This window comes from Phoxinus phoxinus (assembly GCF_949152265.1).
Source record: "Phoxinus phoxinus genome assembly, chromosome: 1".
NCBI lineage: Eukaryota > Metazoa > Chordata > Actinopteri > Cypriniformes > Leuciscidae > Phoxinus > Phoxinus phoxinus.
Genome location: NC_136876.1, coordinates 7,549,050 through 7,569,177, shown reverse-complemented (window position 1 = coordinate 7,569,177; position 20,128 = coordinate 7,549,050). Strand labels below are relative to the sequence as shown.

The 20,128-nt window shown below is 41.0% G+C and overlaps 3 protein-coding genes across 3 annotated transcripts in view; 2 read left to right on the top strand and 1 right to left on the bottom strand.

Annotated features, from left to right (window-relative positions):
* LOC307000690 (uncharacterized protein) overlaps positions 1-20,128 on the bottom strand; it is a 441,581-nt gene that overhangs the window by 367,028 nt on the left and 54,425 nt on the right. The gene's annotated exons all lie outside the window — the stretch shown is intronic.
* Positions 11,497-14,009, top strand: LOC306997028 (uncharacterized protein). The gene is made up of 2 exons (XM_079610014.1): positions 11,497-11,637; positions 12,594-14,009. Exons 1-2 carry the CDS (start codon positions 11,604-11,606, stop codon positions 13,478-13,480), a joined length of 921 nt encoding a protein of 306 aa, XP_079466140.1. The 5' UTR covers positions 11,497-11,603; the 3' UTR covers positions 13,481-14,009.
* Positions 19,912-20,128, top strand: part of LOC307000301 (uncharacterized protein) — a 220,438-nt gene continuing 220,221 nt past the window's right edge. Inside the window, exon 1 of the mRNA XM_079615767.1 lies at positions 19,912-20,059. Within this exon, the coding sequence (XP_079471893.1) occupies positions 20,002-20,059 (58 nt within the window). The 5' untranslated portion in view covers positions 19,912-20,001. The remainder of the gene's footprint in view (positions 20,060-20,128) is intronic.

The following is a 20,128-nucleotide window of genomic DNA, read 5'->3' as shown; positions in this document are numbered from 1 at the left end:
TAAAATCTGGATGAGCCAAGGTGACACTATGCACAAGCTCATGTTTCAAAGTTTTGAATGCTTCCCTGCACTCAACAGTCCAGTCAGCTGGAGACAGTCTAACATGGCCTCTCTTGAATTTCGGTTTATGGCCTCTCCCTCTTTTGTGAGGTGTAGCAGGCTCAGCCACAAGGCTGAACAGTGGCTTAGCTTTAGCAGAACATCCCTCTATGAAATGGTGGTAGTAGAGAACCATTCCCAAGAAAGATCTGATTTTCTTAGCACTTGGTGTCTCCATATCAGATTCCATTAGATCGGCTTCCTGCACATCACTTATAGCTTGCACTTTACTCTGGTCTGTCTTAACACCATCTCCACATATGATGTGTCCCAAGAACTTAACAGACCGGCGAAGGAAGTAGCACTTCTTAGGTGAGAGCTTCAAGTTGTTGGCATTAAGACGTGAGAAAACCATCTGCAGACGCTCAAGTGCAATTTGTTCAGATGGCGCATAGACCATGAGGTCATCCAGATAACATAACAGGCTTGTAAAGTTCTCATCACCAAAGATGGACATCATCATTCGCATAAAGGTCGCAGGACTGTTTGTCAGGCCCTGGGGCATCCTATTATATTCATGGAGGCCAAATGGGGAGGAAAACGCAGTGTACCTTTTGTCGTCTTCATGCATTCTGACGTTGTAGAACCCTGACGTGAGGTCCATCGTTGAAAAGAACACATTGCCACCAAGTGCGGCGAGGGCATCTGTCTGATGAGGCAAGGGATGTGCGTCTTTCACTGTTCTTGCATTCAACCACCTGAAGTCATTACAGATGCGAAGATCACCACTTGGCTTGACAACCAGGACGAGAGGAGATGAATACTCGCTCTGAGACTTACGGATTATCCCCAATTCCTCCATTTCATTTAGAGTAGTCCGAAGCTTATCATAATGGCATGGTGGAACCCGCCTGTATGGAAGTCTGAAGGGCTTGTCATCCACTAGGCGGATTCGGTGTACAAAATCTGTTGCCTCACCGCAGTCCATTTTGTGCCTCGAAAAGATGGACTCATACTGCTCAATGATCTGCAGCAGTTTATCCTTCCACTCAGGGGAGACTTCACAAGAAGAGAGGTTCAAATCCCGCAAGCCCATGTCAGTCAAAATTTGTGCTATTTCATCCTCTGACCTAGGTGCAGGTGATGAGCTCTGTGTGAACTGTGCACTGGATTGGATGCGATCTGGCTCAGGAAAGTCCTGCACAGAAAGACAGGTTGACACATCTGCAACTTTTGCATTCTTTTTAAGGGTAAGTGGCTTTTCAGTAGTATTTACTATTTTGACTGGAACCCAGCCATCTCCCCATAATGAGGTGACAACTCTCCCCACTAGAATTTGAGCAGGTCTGGCTTTGGACTGAGTAGGTTCGATGATTACTGTACTTCCCACTGCAGAAACATCAGATGCAGGGAGTTTAGCCCACACCAAATGTTCAGACATCGGTTGTAGATTGACACATCTCTTGAGCTTTGCCGTGCCAATTTTAAGCGGCATTGCCCCACATCTGTCTGAGCAGGACAACAGAGATATCAATTGGGGCAAGTTATCAGCCTGGGCACTATTTACTGGGGACGTGATATTTTGGCTACCGACAGTGTCTTTCATCTGTGAAATGAGCCACTTGATTGCATTACTGCCAAGGATCATGTCATCGGTTTGGCCTGGCACCACTAGAACAGGAATTATCACCTTATAGCCATAAACTGATGCAGTGAGGTCATACATGGCGGAAGGCGTGACCAGATGGCCCCCACAACCAACAATAACAAAGTCCTCAGCAGTTTTCACTTCAATGTTAGGAATAGACTGTGAAAGTTTTGTGTTGGCTGTTTCACTTAGTGTGCACGCCATAGAGCCACTATCCACCAGTGCTCTAAGAACATGACCACTATCAGTAGACACCTCTGTGTAGAATAGGCTATCAGTTTTTGAAAGTCTTTGCAGGCCTTGCACAATCAGTGTTTTTTGTGATGGCACTATGCTGCTGTAGGCGTGACACAATGTTTCATAATCATTAATGTCTGTCAAATCCAAGGTGGGAGGCTCACTCACTTGATCTGCGCTGTCCTCCCCTGTGCGCAGATCATTCAGTTTCCCTGCTGAAAATGTGGAGGAGGACGTCTCCCCTCTGGGCAGTTGCGTCTTGAATGTCCAGGTAAGTGACACAGGAAACACAGTCTGTTCTCCCGACAGTGTGTGAGGGCAGAGTGTGAGCTGTCATTACATATGGAACATGGCATGTCTCTTAAGCCCTCAATCTGTGGAAGTCTGCTGTTGGAATTTGGCTTTTTATTGGCTTGAGCATAACCTGGGCCCTGAAGCAACACTTTCTCTAGCATTCCAATCAACCTCTCTAGAGTGGAGGAGTCTTGACTTATAGCTGGTTTCTGTTCTGGGATGTCTGAAACTATTGGACTGTTAGGGCTAACCTCGACTTTGTTCATGCTGATTTGTCTACTCCTTTCAGTAGAAGACCTGAGCCCCTTCTCCAGGTGGTATTCATCTAGCACTTCCTGAACCTCACGAGCTGACCACTTATCAATCGTCTTGGATCTAAAGGTGAGAGCTAAATCTCTACTGGGGCAATGTCTGATGAACATACGTGTGACTTCAACACTGGGGTTGTCAAACGTTTTACCCTGCTCTCTAAGGCAGCTTGCAGCATCATCAGCAGCTCTGTTCAGTCTAAGCCAGTACTCATAGGGGTCCTCCTGGTCATTTGGCAGGGTAGAATAAAAGTCAGCTAGGGGCATTGAGGAGCAATGGCTTGAGCCAAAGTGTTTGCGCAGGAGCCCGTAGATGGCCTGTGGGTTATTCTGGACATCAATTTCACCATTTCTTATCCCAAATCTCACAACATCCTTTGCTCTGCCTCTCAGGTGGACAATAATTTCCTCAGCTTGATTTTCCAGCTGAACATCGCTTTTTCTTACATAGTTCTTCATTAATTCCTCCCATTCATCGACAGCCAGTGCATCTGAACTCTCTCCTCGGAAAACGGGTGGGTCTTTGACTCCTCTCCGAGTGACCAACTGGACTTGGGAGAGATCTAGCGCGTTGACGGGGAAAGAGGCTTTTGTATTGCATGTTTCTTCGTGGCTTGCATGCACAGTAGCTGCAGGGCTAGATGTGTTGAGGTGTGACATAATGCTATCAGCTAGCTGCTTCCCTATCTGCTGCACAATGGTGCTCATTTGGTCAACCATTCTCACATCATCAGGGGGAGGGTTAGGAACTGATGTACTAGTGCACTGTGGTGTTTCTAACTCAATCATAGGCTGACTTTGGGGCGCCACTACATCCCTATGTCTAAAAGGACTGTGAACAGAATCCTCACCAAAATATGTCTTATCCCCCCCTAGATGGTCACCCAGTGAGAATGGAACGGGTGTGCTATGTAGCCCTCTACCTCTACCAATACCTAGAGGAGTCATTTCAGAGGTAGTAAATTTGCTGATACTCATACTGGAACCCTTACTTAAACAAAATGACAGTTTGAAGTAAATATGGCTGTTAATAACTAAATAAACCTGACAGTCAAATACACTGATGGAAGAAGTGCAGCTCCACAACGATGCAGCGGCAAGAAGACATCAGTCCCGGTCCGGCGTAGTCATGGACGAGTCACGGCACCAATGTAACCCCTCTTTGTAATGTCTTCTGCCTCATTAAATCTCTCGGATGCCGTCAGGTTTGTGGTAACAGCAGGTTTATTCCATATCTGCATTCATGACAAAGGACAACAGTGAATAGTCATCTCATGTAGACAAACAGCGCATGCTCTGTCTCAGAGAAAATCCTCCGTTGCTTTTTCTTAAAGATTACTGTATGTACTGCTCTTAAAGCTCAATACAAAAATAAAGTAGTTTGACACATTGATCGTATAGTGGATTTAAACTCATATAAACTAAATAATTAAAACACACCAAATTGTTCCTCTTAGTCTTGCAAGGAGGAACCAACATAAAACAATGTAATTATACAGATTTCCTACAGTTACCTTTCCATTTTATATTAACAGTTATTTGTAAACAATTATGTAACTTCGTTACAATCCAGGAGGCAGACAAACAGCAGAAAATACCTCAATCTTATGTTCAAACATTACAACACTTTATAACAACATACATAACATACCTGCATTCATGACAAAGGACAACAGTGAATAGTCATCTCATGTAGACAAACAGCGCATGCTCTGTCTGGAAAGACGGCATCATGTTAATATTAGCTAGCTAGCTAGCTATACTGGAGAGACTTTCTATCGGCTATAAAGCACATGACCAGATGGTTGACTTTATAAAAACATGGCGAAATTAAACAACAACACATATTATTCAATCAAAGAAATCTAGCTAAACTTTTACATGCTTTTCAAGTGAGTTAGCATTGTTTAGTCTACGGACATTCACAAACACGTTACCTCAGAGAAAATCCTCCGTTGCTTTGAGGATTACCCATAATCCTTTGTCATTACTAGCGTTCGTTGCAGGTACAACTTTATGACAGCAGGTGGCACTATAATCCCATTTAGTAGGATTTAACCTGAACCTTTTTAACTATGTTACAGTAGCATGGCAAAAACATACACACACTGAAAATAAAAACAGGCCTGAAAATAATAAAATACAGTAAAAGTCAGTTTGTGTTGTTACATTTCAGTAATTTTGCCAGTCAAAGTTGACAAGCTCTCTGATAGAAACACTGAGGGGTTCAGGCTGATGCTTTTCTTTGGACCTTTCCAGATTTCCATCTGATCTGTGGCTTTGGTGCCATCAAAGTTGATTCTCAGAATGAACCTGCAAGCACAAGTGAGGGAAAATATATTATTTTTCAGACCGGTGTTGGCAGATTTTGCCCTAACTCTCAAACTTAATGCTGCATGTACTTTGACGTTAATCAAAGCACTACATCTGATTCTGAATGCACCTACAGGGATGGTATTATCTCATAATCTATGAAGGTCAATGAGTAGCAAAACTCGAGAGCACATAGATGTGAATTTGAGAACTTGTACAATAAATATTCATACTTGTACGTGAACATTTACACTCACAGCTCCGATGTGAAAACCTGTAAAATTAAAATCTGAAGTTGAATGTTGTAATTTGCACAAATTGTGTAATTGTGTAAAACGGCTTCCTCCTGGGCGTTGGCTCAAGGCGCCTCGCTGACAGATATATGTAGAGCTGCGGGCTGGGCAAGACCTAACACGTTCGCTAGATTTTATAGCCTCCGTGTAGAGCCGGTATCTTCCTGTATACTTACCCCCAGTGGCATGAGGGACCCGTTCTTAGTGTCGGCTTGCAACGTCTCTCCCGTCCCCATGGGCCGGATACGTGCGTCCATTGCTCCAGTAGTGTTCCCCAGAAATGGCTAATCCTGTGAGTTCCTCCGTCACCCCGTTGACGCCAGGCCTACACCTATGCATTGTGGAACCTGTGTTGAGTGTAAGTAAGTAAGTAAAATTTATTTATATAGCACTTTTCACAGATAAACATCACAAAGTGCTTCACAGTAAAATGTAATACAAGAACAATTTAAATACATTCCCCAAAATACAAAAAATAAAACAAACACAACAAACAACCCCTCAACTAACCAAAAGCCTGCTTGAAGAGCAAAGTCTTCAGTTGTTTTTTAAAAGAATCAGCTGAGTTTGCGCAACGTAAAACAAGAGGCAAAGCATTCCACAGCCTGGGAGCAACTGCCTGGAATGACTGGTCCCCTCTAGTTTTAAAATGGGTACGGGGAACAACTAATAACATCTGATCTAAAGACCTAAGACTCCGAATAGGAGTGTGAAGCTGTATCAGGTCAGTGATGTAAGTAGGGACTTGGCCATGCAAGGCTTTAAAGGTAAGAACCAGGATTTTAAAAAGAATTCTATACTGGACTGGTAGCCAGTGAAGTGATGCTAAAACAGGTGTGATGTGGTCTCTTTTCTTAACGTGGGTTAAAAGCCTTGCAGCAGAGTTCTGGACAGCCTGGAGACGATGAAGCTCCTTCTTACTCAAACACGTAAAAAGACTGTTACAATAGTCCAAACGGGAGGAGATGAACGCATGAATAATAATCTCTAACTCACCTTTAGTCACAGATGATCTTAATTTGGAAATGTTCCTCAGTTGGAAAAAGCAGTTTCTAACTAATTGTTTCGAATGAAGCTCCAAGGACATAGCTGACTCAAAGACAACACCTAAGCTCCTGAGGCTCGGTTGGACAGACCCATGCAGGTCCCTGCGGCGACCCCATATGTGTATTCCTCCACGATCAGCTCCTCTGCGGACGAGCCCGTGTTCTGCAGATGTTCTTTCCCCCCTGGAAGGGCCAGCAGCCGTGGCATTTTGGTAGATATCCCCATTCGCCAGAATCACTTCTGACTCACTCGTAGTGATCTGACGAAGGGGAACGTCTCGGCTACGTATGGTAACCCTAGTTTTCCGAGGAGGGAACGGAGACATGAGTCCCCTCGCCACGGTTGCTGAGCTTCCGCTGTACGGCCGAGTCACAGGTCCGGCTCCTCAGCGGAAAAACAAGGATGCGAGGCACCGGCTGCTCATTATGTGTAGCGCCCCCTACTGTCCTAGGTGTATCTACCCTTTGAGGAATGTTGGACGCTTGAACCCAGATTCGTTTATTTGTCTCTCGACGTGATCTTATAATCAATCTGTGACCCTTGGTTCCAAACTACTTCTTACCAAGTGCAACTCAGATCTCTGCTAAACCACTGTTAACCAATTACAGCTACCTATCTGTTCAATTAAAGTGACCACACTATAAAACTGAAATATACAATGGATTTATTTAAAAGAAAATAAACAAAGAATTAACAAAACCGAATCAAATTGAATATGAATAAAATCTGTTCAACCAACTTCTGAATAAACTGGTATTTTCAAATACAGTGTTTGATTGACTCTTCTATGCACAACAATAGGCACTTAAAGGGTTAACCTTTTAAACTTACATCAAAATAAAGCTAATGAATCACTATTTGAATTGACATTTCCTTATTTTACACAAAGTAAAAATGTGTCTTCACTTAGTGTAAACCAATATATCAGTCTGGTATCTATGAAAACTCAGTAGAGAAATAAAGCACGTAAATAAACTTCAGTTTCAATCAGAAATACAAACTGTAACCCTGTAATAATATACTCAATGAATCACAGAGTATTAAAGCATTATATCATTCACCAATTCAAAATAAACAACTTATTATGGGCCCAACATATGCACACACACACACACCCCCGTTGCAGGCCTGAAACGTTGCTTGTGTGCGTTGAGGCCGAATGAAACGTAAAATGGCCGCTCCGCTCAATGGGTCTCATTCATGAAACACGAGCAGAACGAATTTTTGTGTAAATCGTGTGTAAAGTGGTTCTGGCGTAAATTTTCGGATTCATAAAAATGTTCGTATTTTCCAAATGTTAGTTGGTACGAAAGAAATCTACACCTGCTCCCAGCCACGTGTAAATAGTGCGTTTACCTTCCGAACGTTTTGCTCATTAATAAGGCTGCATTTTAATTCACCTAATCGGGTACATTTACACACAGCATTTTGAAAAAATATTATATAGCAATACATATGGTTTTTCTTTTTACTTTTATTATGAGAGCCAGTAATAGCATCTGCAAACGGAACACTTTAATAAAATAATTAATTGCTTTCAATAGGGCTGGGCTATATTTTTTCGAAGTGAACTAATTCGTTTTTTGCAGTCGCTTCATGTCGAACCATTTTCTTTTCACTTCTGGGACTGTTCGATTAACAGATGAAACTCCAGTAACTGCATCTGTAATATCTGCCAAGCTTCCTTTTTTTAGGACCTGATACGCCACTATAGGCTACGCTTGAAAATAAAATGTGGCGTTTTTAATGAACGTCTGATAATAAAACTTCAATTTCTGCATCTGAGAAATTGTTCTTTTTCATTCGCTTTTGAGAAGACATGTTGAAATCCTTCGTTTGGTGTCATAATATGATGCCCATATATAGTTGTCAGTCGGATTTATTGGGCGGGATTTATGGTAATTGAGAATGAGCGTGCACGCGCGTCCCATTTACGACTGATTGGAATTCATAACACACACACACACGTTTCACTATCACATCTGACGTTTACGAAGTATTTGTGAATCAGGAGAAGAGTTTTCGGGAAGGTCTCTTTACGCGCAAATCACTCACATATTTACTCGCATATTTACGAATGTTTCATGAATCAGGCCCATTAAGAGCACAAATGAAGTAAACAAAGGGTACCTGAGTGTAAATGGCTAGAGTTAACGATTTCCGTCACCCGTCAGATCCATCCACGGGAAACCGTTATCAGTTAGGAAACTCTGTGACGCTCCCGCGATGCCAGAGAAACTCCTAGCCACTCGACGATTAGGAGCGCTATCTGGATTCCTCCTCAGCGGCTCTGTCACTCTCGATCGATGCACTGACACCTTTGATACTCTCACATTCGCCGATGTAAGGGATAAACTTGAGTTAAGTTTCTTACTGGTAACATGAATAGTCCAATTCACTGCGATAGCGATCAAGCGTTAACCTATAACAGTTCTTCCGAATCGCGTTGTGTTGACTTCATTTTGTGATCGTGTTGACTTCACAACAGAATACTATTCAGCATAACACTTAAACAATGCAGTTCTAACTATATTTTACACAAATAAACCAGCGCGCTCTGTTATCATGCCGAAAACATTCACCTTTTTTTCCCTTCTCCTGCTACCTCTCTCCCTATCTTGACTTGACTGACCCTGGCCAATCACAGTTGCCATAACTGATATGAGGCGGGATTAAGCTGTTTTTAGCCAATAACGTTAACCCAAACACAACTTACTGACATGACCATTTCTGAACAGGTACACTTTGATTCAATAATAAACTCTCGTCACCACACAGCACATTTCTGTATATACCCAATTAAAATAAACAAATAAATAAAATAATACAAATGAACAATCATGTAGAAATGAACCCAGGGTTACATATGCTTGCGCCGCGATGCACAGCAGCTGGTGCAATTACTGCATGCCAATCTGCATTGGCTCGTTTAATTCATTCGAAGTAGATAAGCTCTCGCAAGCGATCCCCATTCGTCAGAATCACTTCTGACTCACGTCTGTCAAGCCGACGAGGGAATATTTCTAATGTCAGTCTCTCCTTCCAGCAGACATCACGTGAAGGGACATAGTCGGAGAGATTCTTCTATTTGAGCAGACAGAGTAAGTTATACGAGTACACGCAGTCTTCCAACATGTAAGGATGAATATTCACATTCAACACCTGGAGTCCTTCTTCAGTGACAGCGATGAGATTTCGAGATGGTGAGTACACGGCGGTTAGTATATATATATTCCCCACACACTGCAACCTCACTTCAAGCCAATACTGTGCAAACACATCAATTCAGGCACTGCATATCCACTCCCGCTCTCAGTGCAATAAGGCCAGCACTCACCCAACGATCGTTCCTTCCACTGTCGTGCTGAATCAGTTCTCATCCAATAGCGAGGAGATTTGGGCGCCTCCTTACGGGCACGGTGAACAAAGCGTCCTCGCTGCTCGCCCGCACTCAGAAGAAGATAAACAGGAGTCCAATGATAACTCAATCCACCCACTCTCAAGTGACGACTACACTCGTGATCAATACACTTCACAACTTTATATCCGTCTCGGTGCAGGTGCATACATTCAATAAGATCCAAGATCGTACTACTTATCTCCCTTCCAATGCTGATGGCGTTCTCCAGTCTTCACTCGATTCCCATAACTCACTCTCTTTCCATCCTTTGACGTCTTCACTCGTGTTCACTCCTTAGCCGTTGCACCCTTTATACAGCCGAGCCCCCGCAACACTCTCCAGATACCTCCGCAAATCAGCAACACCGCCAAAGAAACGACTTCTCTCGGGGGAACACACAACGCCAAAGAAACGATTCCTCTCGGGGAAAACACACCGCCAAAGAAACGATTCCTCTCGGGGAAAACACACCGCCAAAGAAACGATTCCTCTCGGGGAAAACACACCAACCTCACTGTCTCTGCACTTCCCTTTTATGTACTCCATCTGCCTCCACAGCCCTATCACAGATCCCAGCGTAAATCCCCCGCACCTGATGTTGATCTGTCATTAGCGTTGTTATGGTGACAGATACACAACCGAGACCGGCCCGGTGTTACAGTGACACCGTCCCGGGGGGGAACACAATTTCCGTGGGACTTAGTTCCGCTTCCACTTTGTCACCTCGTGACATTAGTTTTTCACAATTGCTGCGACACATTTCACAAATGCATCACTGTGTCAAATGTGTTTTAGTGAGAGAGAATGTGTTTAGAGATTTGCAAACTGTCAGTCTAACTGCCTGAACTTGTTTAAGGTATTGAAGAAAGAGTGATTTATTCAACAAATTGGTTTAGGCTATTGAGAATTTAGTTCAGGGAATGGGATTTAGTGTCTCAGCAATTGTGAAAAACTGTAAAGACACTTTACTTGCATTTAATGGGTGTAGGAAACTTTTTCCTTCTTCTAAGCAAAGACAAGGAGACGTTGGAATCACGTTCAAGCAGAAGTTATTCTTTATTGAGCGCGTCTGCAGGTTGTCCAAAAACAGTCTGATCTAAACAGTATATACCTGGTATTTCATTGGCCTTTTAGGAGGGGGGACTTCTGGGCTTGGAGACACATTCAAACAAATCATACGAAAGTAAGGAGGAGTTGATTCTATCCAGCAAAAAACAGTTTGGCAGATTATCTAGATTGCTCGAGAGAAACCGAGCCAATCAGCATTCACTCTATTGTATTGCTAATCCAATCATCCTGACTTGATTGCTCAAACCTTAACATTATCATAGAGACAAAGGCACCGCTGTATCTTGAGCTTAATGGTCAGGAAGTGCATAAAGACAATACTAATGTCAGACCCCTGAATTGCTTGACTTAATCTTCATCCATGCCTCAAATGCTAAAATCAGTATTCTTCACTTTTGCAGTTTCCTAAATTAAACATTTAATAAATGCGTTATTCTTCATGGGTTTTCTATGTTTATAAAATAAATTGTACATTTAATTTACAATTTGAAATAGATACAGACACTATAACTTGACATCTGGTCTTTGTCCATATTAAAACAAACCCAGTAACTGATTTATTTTAGATTTGGGCAGATCAGCTCCCATTATTTCTGTCTTAATGCGTTGAACTGTTTTTCCTTACCATTTTTTTATATTTTGAATAACTCCATTACATTATTTATTATTTATTATGTTATCAATAAGTATAAAAACAAACTCAGCTACTGATATTCATTTATTTTATTTTAGGCATAAAAGCTCATCCCACTAAAATTTACCATAATTGAAGCCCCTCCCACAACAATTACATCATCAGTGAAGCTCCTCCCACTGTAGTTCCCAAATAAATGCTGTAAATTGCCATCAGCTACAAGTGAAGACGAGCATGAAAGCATCAGGAAGAGCTGAAATCTGCAGAGACTGAGTTTATTAAAGAGGACAGTGAGAACACGAGTGATCCAGAACCCTGCAGAATGAAACACACTGAAGATCCTGAAGAACAAAGAGGTTGGTGTTTATTCCTCATTCATTCCTGATGCTGACTCAAGCACTTCATCACATTTAGATATGCAGTTAAACTATCGAATATGTACTGAATTTTCAACAAATGGTCAGTAAAGGGATGTACTCAAGTCAAACTAAGTATAATTTTAGCTCTGGTTTATGGTTCACAGTTTCTTTGCAACCATGTTGGAATATACCAAATGTTTTACGAATTATGAATTCCAAAAAGCAAACGAATTACCCAAATGTTGGATGTTTTTTAGTAAAGCGTATTTATGAAGAATTTACAGCGTAACTTTCTGTAATTATAGTGTACCTATAAAGTCCTTACGTGTAAGTATAAGCGAACAATATGTAAAGTTTTGGGAATAAGGGGGAACAACCAGGAAAATTGACAAATTATTTATACTGTTAGTATTTTAGAACTTTTTAGAATCTAAAGTGCTACCGATAATTCTAATAAAACATTTCAATTCAACACTAAAGTCAGTCTTAAAACTTGAACTACAACACTTGACTTCACCTGATCTTGTGTTTCTGGTGTCCCACATTCACATGCATATGGAAGTCAGTGGAACAAAAACAGTCTAGTGTGACCGGCCCTCAGGTATTAAAAAGTAAATACAGAAGCATGGAATATAGCCTATATATTATGTTTTAAACGTTTTGGAAATTGGAAGATCAATGTACCTCATTCATGGAAGGGATCATTTATAAAAATGCATCAAAAGGATCATAATATTTAATAGCAGTTATATATTACATTACTTATGTCCTCACTTCATATTCTTCTCTTAGAATTATTTTGATGTAATAAAAATAAAAATGATTTTCTTTCATTTCATTTCACTTTTTGTTATTACATCAGAGCATTTTATATATCCTTTCACTTCATATTCCTCTCTTTTAATTATTTTTGTTGTACTCACAATGAAATAACTTTTTCTCTTTGATTTCAGAACTGATGGAAGTGAAAGAGGAGAGTGAAGAACTGAGTGAAGTGGAGGAGGAACATCATGTCCAACCTGGAGAAAAACCTTTGAGTCGCTCAAAGACTAAACAGACATTTTTAAAGAAAACAAGAGCCAAGAAATTTTTCACCTGCACTTATTGTGGAAAGAGTTACACAGCCAAACATAATCTTAAGCTTCACATGAAGATACACACTGGAGAGAAGCCGTTCATGTGTGATCAATGTGGGACGAGTTTCACATACAAACATAATCTTGATGCTCACATGATGATTCACACTGGAGAAAAGTCGCATGCATGCGATCAGTGCGGGAAGAGTTTCAAAGATTCATCAAACCTTAAGATTCACATGAGAGTTCACACCGGAGAGAAGCCGTTCACCTGCCATCTGTGTGAGAAGAGTTTCACACAATCATCACACCTTAAGAGTCACATGAGGATCCACACCGGAGTGAAGCCGTTCACTTGTGATCAGTGCGGCAAAACATTTTTTAGGGCATCACACCTGAAGACACACCTGACAGTTCATACGAAGGAGAAGCCGCATTCATGTTCTGTGTGTGGAAAGAGTTTTTCTCTGCTGTGCAGTTTAAAAGTACATCAGAAAACTCATACTGGTGTGAGAGAGTACATGTGCTTTGAGTGTGAGAAGACTTTTACTATAGCGAGCCGTTTAAAAACACACCAGAGAATTCACACAGGAGAAAAAACGTACAAGTGTTCACACTGTGACAAAAGATTCAGTCAGTCAGGAAATCTGAAAGCACATGAGAGGATCCACACTGGAGAAAAACCTTACAAGTGTGATCAGTGCGGGAAGAGTTTTGCTTTCAAACGCTACCTGGAGAAACACATGAAGAAAATTCAGTGTTAAATTACAGTGAAGAAATCACTTATTCTGCATTTACACTGCAAGTCTTAATGCACAGATCAGATATTTTTAACCATATCTTTTTTTTTTTTTTTTGGCCCACCTTTTTACATTCACTATATTTGTAATTCACAAAATTTGCAATAAGGTTTCATTTGTTAACGTTAGTTGAAATATTAACTCGCTATGAACAATATATTTCTTACATAATTTGTACTCTAATGGAAAACACCAGCACAAACACACACTTCATTCATTATTTTTATGACTCTTGATTCATCTTTCTTTCTTTTTCTGACAGAAATATCAAAGTGAATAAAGTTTATTTATCGAATACTCTTATGATTGTAGCCATGTTTCTCTAAACTTCTCTGTTTTTTGTTGTTGTTGTTGCAGTAGACGTGTTCAACTTGAGCTCATGTGATTCATGTGATAATGTCTTGTTTTACAGTGGTTAATTTGACACCCATACCTTATTTTTTTGTATTCTCAGGTTAGGTAAGTCGAATCTGACCTAAATTATAAGCACTTTAAAATACTGTACATACAATTGGACAGAAAATTTCTCTGTGGTCTGTTCTGGCTGAACGACTTAAAACCAATGCCCGGGAGGCAGACTTTGTTATAAATAAATGAGTTTATTGATTATTGATTAAAGCATTTGACACATGCTTTTCATCTTTTAAGAACAACATAGTGTCGTCAGCCAACTGTGCCGTCACTATCCCGATGACGTGGCCACTTGATCGAGTCTTCCCTTACTATGGCAAGCCGTTAGCATTAGATACCCCTGACTGTACTAGTCAGAATTTAGTCAAAATTTCAATTTCAGTTATATAAATATAAATATTAAGGATCTGTATAATATGTGGGTTTTAATACATTTTCAGAGCTTGTTTTGTTTGTTGCATGGATTGCTCAGCTAAACAGGCAAATAAGAGACTATCAACTACTAATATTTTATTATTATTATTATTATACAAAAGTCTCATTAAAACGTCTACAAATGTTTAAAACAGATCAGAGATCAGGCAAAACCCATAGACACTTCTTCAATGGTTCGCTGCATGATGGGTTCACAGAGATCATTGACATTTCAAAACAGTTATAAGGCAACGAAGCCTCGTTTACTGAAATCATGTGACTTACACAGTTTGATACACGTTCTGAACCACCACAAATCTGAACATGATTTGAAACAAAGATTCATAAAGGTGTCTGAGTTTGTGAAGCAGTGTTTCGAAAGCACCCATCACTACTTTAACTACATGAGTAAGACATTATTAGCAAGTTGTTTGCATAAAATAGTCCATTGAAACTCACTTGATGTAATGTTTCTTTTATTTGAGGAGAGTCTTCCCCTGGGACAGGCAGATGAGTATCCAAATGCGTATACCTCTTCACGACGTGGAGCGGGACAGGGTCTCGTGATCGAAGAGGGTCTTCCGCTGAGCAGACAGGTAAGTATCCAGGTAAGCCAACCTTCTTGGACCGTCGAAATAGTTTTACAACCAAACCAAATCTTGAGTGTCACATGAGAGTTCATACTGGAGAGAAACCGTACTCATGCAAACAGTGCGGGAAGAGATTCAGTCAATCATCAAACCTTAATGTTCACACGAGGATCCACACAGGAGTGAAGCCGTTCACATGTGATCAATGCGGCAAAACATTCCTGAGAGTTCATACGAAGGAGAAGCCACATTCATGTTCTGTGTGTGGAAAGAGTTTTTCACTGCTGAAATATTTACATATACATCAGAAAACTCATACTGGTGTGAGAGAGTACATGTGCTTTGAGTGTGAGAAGACTTTTACTAGAGCGATGTGTTTAAAACGGCACCAGATTATTCACACTGGAGAAAAACCTTACAAGTGTTCACACTGTGACAAGAGATTCAGTCAGTCATCATCTCTGAAAAGACACGAGAGGATCCACACTGGAGAAAAAACTTTACAAGTGTGATCAGTGCGGGAAGAGTTTCACTATTAAAACTCACCTGAAGCTACACATGAAGATCCATACAGTGGAGGGACGTGCAGAGAGTTCCTCAAGGGCAGGGGTTAAAATGTTATAAACTCGAGTGCAAATTAATGAATGTAATGCAGAACTACTGTTAGATACGCGGGTTATTTATGGACACCTAATCTGTAGCTCCGCCTTAAGCTAGGTTTGTTTATACTTCCGCCTGCCTCCCCAAATGGACGAGGCATTTACTTCACGCTCGCCGGTGTACTATTCTTTCAAATGACAGGGTGCGACTCGGTGTAATTGTCCTCTAAACCATCAGGAATCAGCGGCGAGAAGAAGTAAGGTACATTCGTGAATGTTTATTTTAGTACAACACTTTAATACACCCAACGCGCACGACCGCCCACACACACCGCAATGATGACATTTTTGCCGCGCGCACTTTCGCGCTCGTGCGTCCGCACATAAATAAGAGATGCTGTATTTTCAGTTTTATGGCTCATTGTCTTATTTTGTTACAGTTACAGATGGAGTCTAATAAACTATTTATTGTTTATTGTTTACTGTTTACATCTTACTTTACACACTTCAGGGCAGGCTGTCGCAGCTGCTCAGGGGAGAGACTGTATAGGTGGTACAGACTGAGACATGCACAATAAAAATAATTGCCTTCTGCATTTTTGTCTTGCTTTTCCCTCCATTGTACCGAACTCTTACCGAACCGTGATGTCTGAACCGAACCGTGACTTATGTGTACCGTTCCACCCCTAATATATATACCTTTTTTTACATATTTATACACTGTAAATAGATTGCTGTAAATTTTACATGTAAATTACTGGCAGCTGGATGCCAGTAATTTACTGTAAAATGTTTACAGTATTATTACTGTATTTTCACTTACAGTATTAGTATCATTTTTATTTAATTATTTTTTTAGTTTACCCCACCCCCAAAAAATCACAATAACTCATGAACATTTGTCCTTATATTATTTTTAATCATTGAACATTTTGTTTTCAGAAGTACAAATTACAAATATTGACCTTTAGGAGCCACTATCTAAAAAAAAAATTTAAAAAAAGGCAACATCACCAAAGTCCATAGAATTAATCTCCTGGGGACCATTTGTATTTGTAGCATGGCAAAAACGTACACACACTGAAAATAAAAACAGGCCTGAAAATAATAAAATACAGTAAAAGTTAGTTTGTGTTGTTACATTTCAGTAATTTTGCCAGTCAAAGTTGACAAGCTCTCTAATGAGAAACATTGAGGGGTTCAGGCTGATGCTTTTCTTTGGACCTTTCCAGATTTCCATCTGATCTGTGGCTTTGGTGTTTGGTGCCATCAGGGTTGATTCTCAGAATGAAGATTTTTTCAGACCGGTGTTGGCAGATTTTGCCCTAACTCTCAAACTTAATGCTGCATGTACTTTGACGTTAATCAAAGCACTACATCTGATTCTGAATGCAAATACAGGGATGGTATTATCTCATAAAATATGAAGGTCAATGAGTAGCAAAACTCGAGAGCACATAGATGTGAATTTGAGAACTTGTACAATAAATATTCATACTTGTACGTGAACATTTACACTCACAGCTCCAATGTGAAAACCTGTAAAATTAAAATCTGAAGTTGAATGTTGTAATTTGCACAAATTGTGTAATTGTATAAGACAGATATATGTAGAGCTGCGGGCTGGGCAACACCTAACACGTTCAAGCCAGACTGCACCCACCCCTAAAACCCAGGACCACCTCGAGGAGCGTGCCAAAGACCAAGCAGACAAGTGAATAAAAGTTAACAAGTTTTTTTGAATAAAATTGATTTAAAAAGAGTCTAAATTAAGCTTTTGTGTCCCCCAATCAGTGCGGGGACCGAGCCTCGGGCCCCCGGGAAGGCGTGGAGTTTCTTCACGGCAGCTTGTGCCCGGACGTGACGACTAGGGGAGGAGGAAGTCGGCCACCAGCCCGACGAACAGGTAAGTACCCAAGTAAGTAACTTCTCAAGACGTATAGCGGGACGAGGTCCCGTGGCTGAGGAGAGTCTTCCCCTGGGACAGGCAGATGAGTATCCAAATGCGTATACCTCTTCACGACGTGGAGCGGGACAGGGTCTCGTGATCGAAGAGGGTCTTCCGCTGAGCAGACAGGTAAGTATCCAGGTAAGCCAACCTTCTTGGACCGTCGAACGATCAGAACGTGGCCGGTACAGAGACTGGTGGCCAGAAAGAAGCCGACGAGGGAATATTTCTAATGTCAGTCTCTCCTTCCAGCAGACATCACGTGAAGGGACACAGTCGGAGAGATTCTTCTATTTGAGCAGACAGAGTAAGTTATACGAGTACACGCAGTCTTCCAACATGTAAGGATGAATATTCACATTCAACACCTGGAGTCCTTCTTCAGTGACAGCGATGAGATTTCGAGATGGTGAGTACACGGCGGTTAGTATATATATATATATATTCCCCACACACTGCAACCTCACTTCAAGCTAATACTGTGCAAACACATCAATTCAGGCACTGCATATCCACTCCCGCTCTCAGTGCAATAAGGCCAGCACTCACCCAACGATCGTTCCTTCCACTGTCGTGCTGAATCAGTTCTCATCCAATAGCGAGGAGATTTGGGCGCCTCCTTACGGGCACGGTGAACAAAGCGTCCTCGCTGCTCGCCCGCACTCAGAAGAAGATAAACAGGAGTCCAATGATCACTCAATCCACCCACTCTCAAGTGACGACTACACTCGTGATCAATACACTTCACAACTTTATATCCGTCTCGGTGCAGGTGCATACATTCAATAAGATCCAAGATCGTACTACTTATCTCCCTTCCAATGCTGATGGCGTTCTCCAGTCTTCACTCGATTCCCATAACTCACTCTCTTTCCATCCTTTGACGTCTTCACTCGTGTTCACTCCATCGCCGCTGCACCCTTTATACAGCCGAGCCCCCGCAACACTCTCCAGATACCTCCGCAAATCAGCAACACCGTCAAAGAAACGACTTCTCTCGGGGGAACACACAACGCCAAAGAAACGATTCCTCTCGGGGAAAACACACCAACCTCTCTGTCTCTGCACTTCCCTTTTATGTACTCCATCTGCCTCCACAGCCCTATCACAGATCCCAGCGTAAATCCCCCGCACCTGATGTTGATCTGTCATTAGCGTTGTTATGGTGACAGATACACAACCGAGACCGGCCCGGTGTTACAGTGACACCGTCCCGGGGGGGAACACAATTTCCGTGGGACTTAGTTCCGCTTCCACTTTGTCACCTCGTGACATTAGTTTTTCACAATTGCTGCGACACATTTCACAAATGCATCACTGTGTCAAATGTGTTTTAGTGAGAGAGAATGTGTTTAGAGATTTGCAAACAGTGTCTAACTGCCTGAACTTGTTTAAGGTATTGAAGAAAGAGTGATTTATTCAACAAATTGGTTTAGGCTATTGAAAATTTAGTTCAGGAAATGGGATTTAGTGTCTCAGCAATTGTGAAAAACTGTAAAGACACTTTACTTGCATTTAATGGGTGTAGGAAACTTTTTCCTTCTTCTAAGCAAAGACCAGGAGACGTTGGAATCACGTTCAAGCAGAAGTTATTCTTTATTGAGCGCGTCTGCAGGTTGTCCAAAAACGGTCTGATCTAAACAGTGTATACCTGGTATTTTATTGGCATTTTAGGAGGGGGGACTTCTGGGCTTGGAGACACATTCAAACAAATCATACGAAAGTAAGGAGGAGTTGATTCTATCCAGCAAAAACCAGTTTGGCAGACTATCTAGATTGCTCAAGAGAAACCGAGCCAATCAGCATTCACTCTATTGTATTGCTAATCCAATCATCCTGACTTGATTGCTCAAACCTTAACATTATCATAGAGACAAAGGCACCGCTGTATCTTGAGCTTAATGGTCAGGAAGTGCATAAAGACAAAAGCTAATGTCAGACTCCTGAATTGCTTGACTTAATGCCTCAAATGCTAAAATCAGTATTCTTCACTTTTGCAGTTTCCTAAATTAAACATTTAATAAATTTGTTATTCTTCATGGGTTTTCTATGTTTATAAAATAAATTGTACATTTAATTTACAATTTGAAATAGATACAGACACTATAACTTGACATCTGGTCTTTGACCATTTTAAAACAAACCCAGTAACGGATTTATTTTAGATTTGGGCAGATCACCTCCTATTATTTCTGTCTTAATGCGTTGAACTGTTTTTCCTTACCATTATTTATATTTTGAATAACTCCATTACAGTATTTATTATGTTATCAATAAGTATAAAAACAAACTCAGCTACTGATATTAATTTTTTTTATTTTAGGCATAACAGCTCATCCCACTAAAATGTACCATAATTGAAGCCCCTCCCACATCAATTACATCATCAGTGAAGCTCCTCCCCATGTAGTTCCCCAATAAATGCTGTAAATTCCCATCAGCTACAAGTGAAGACGAGCATAAAAGCATCAGGAAGAGCTGAAATCTGCAGAGACTGAGTTTATTAAAGAGGACAGTGAGAACATGAGTGATCCAGAACCCTGCAGAATGAAACACACTGAAGATCCTGAAGAACAAAGAGGTTGGTGTTTATTCTGCATTCATTCATGATGCTGAACAACATTCATGTTAGAAACATTCAAGCACTTCT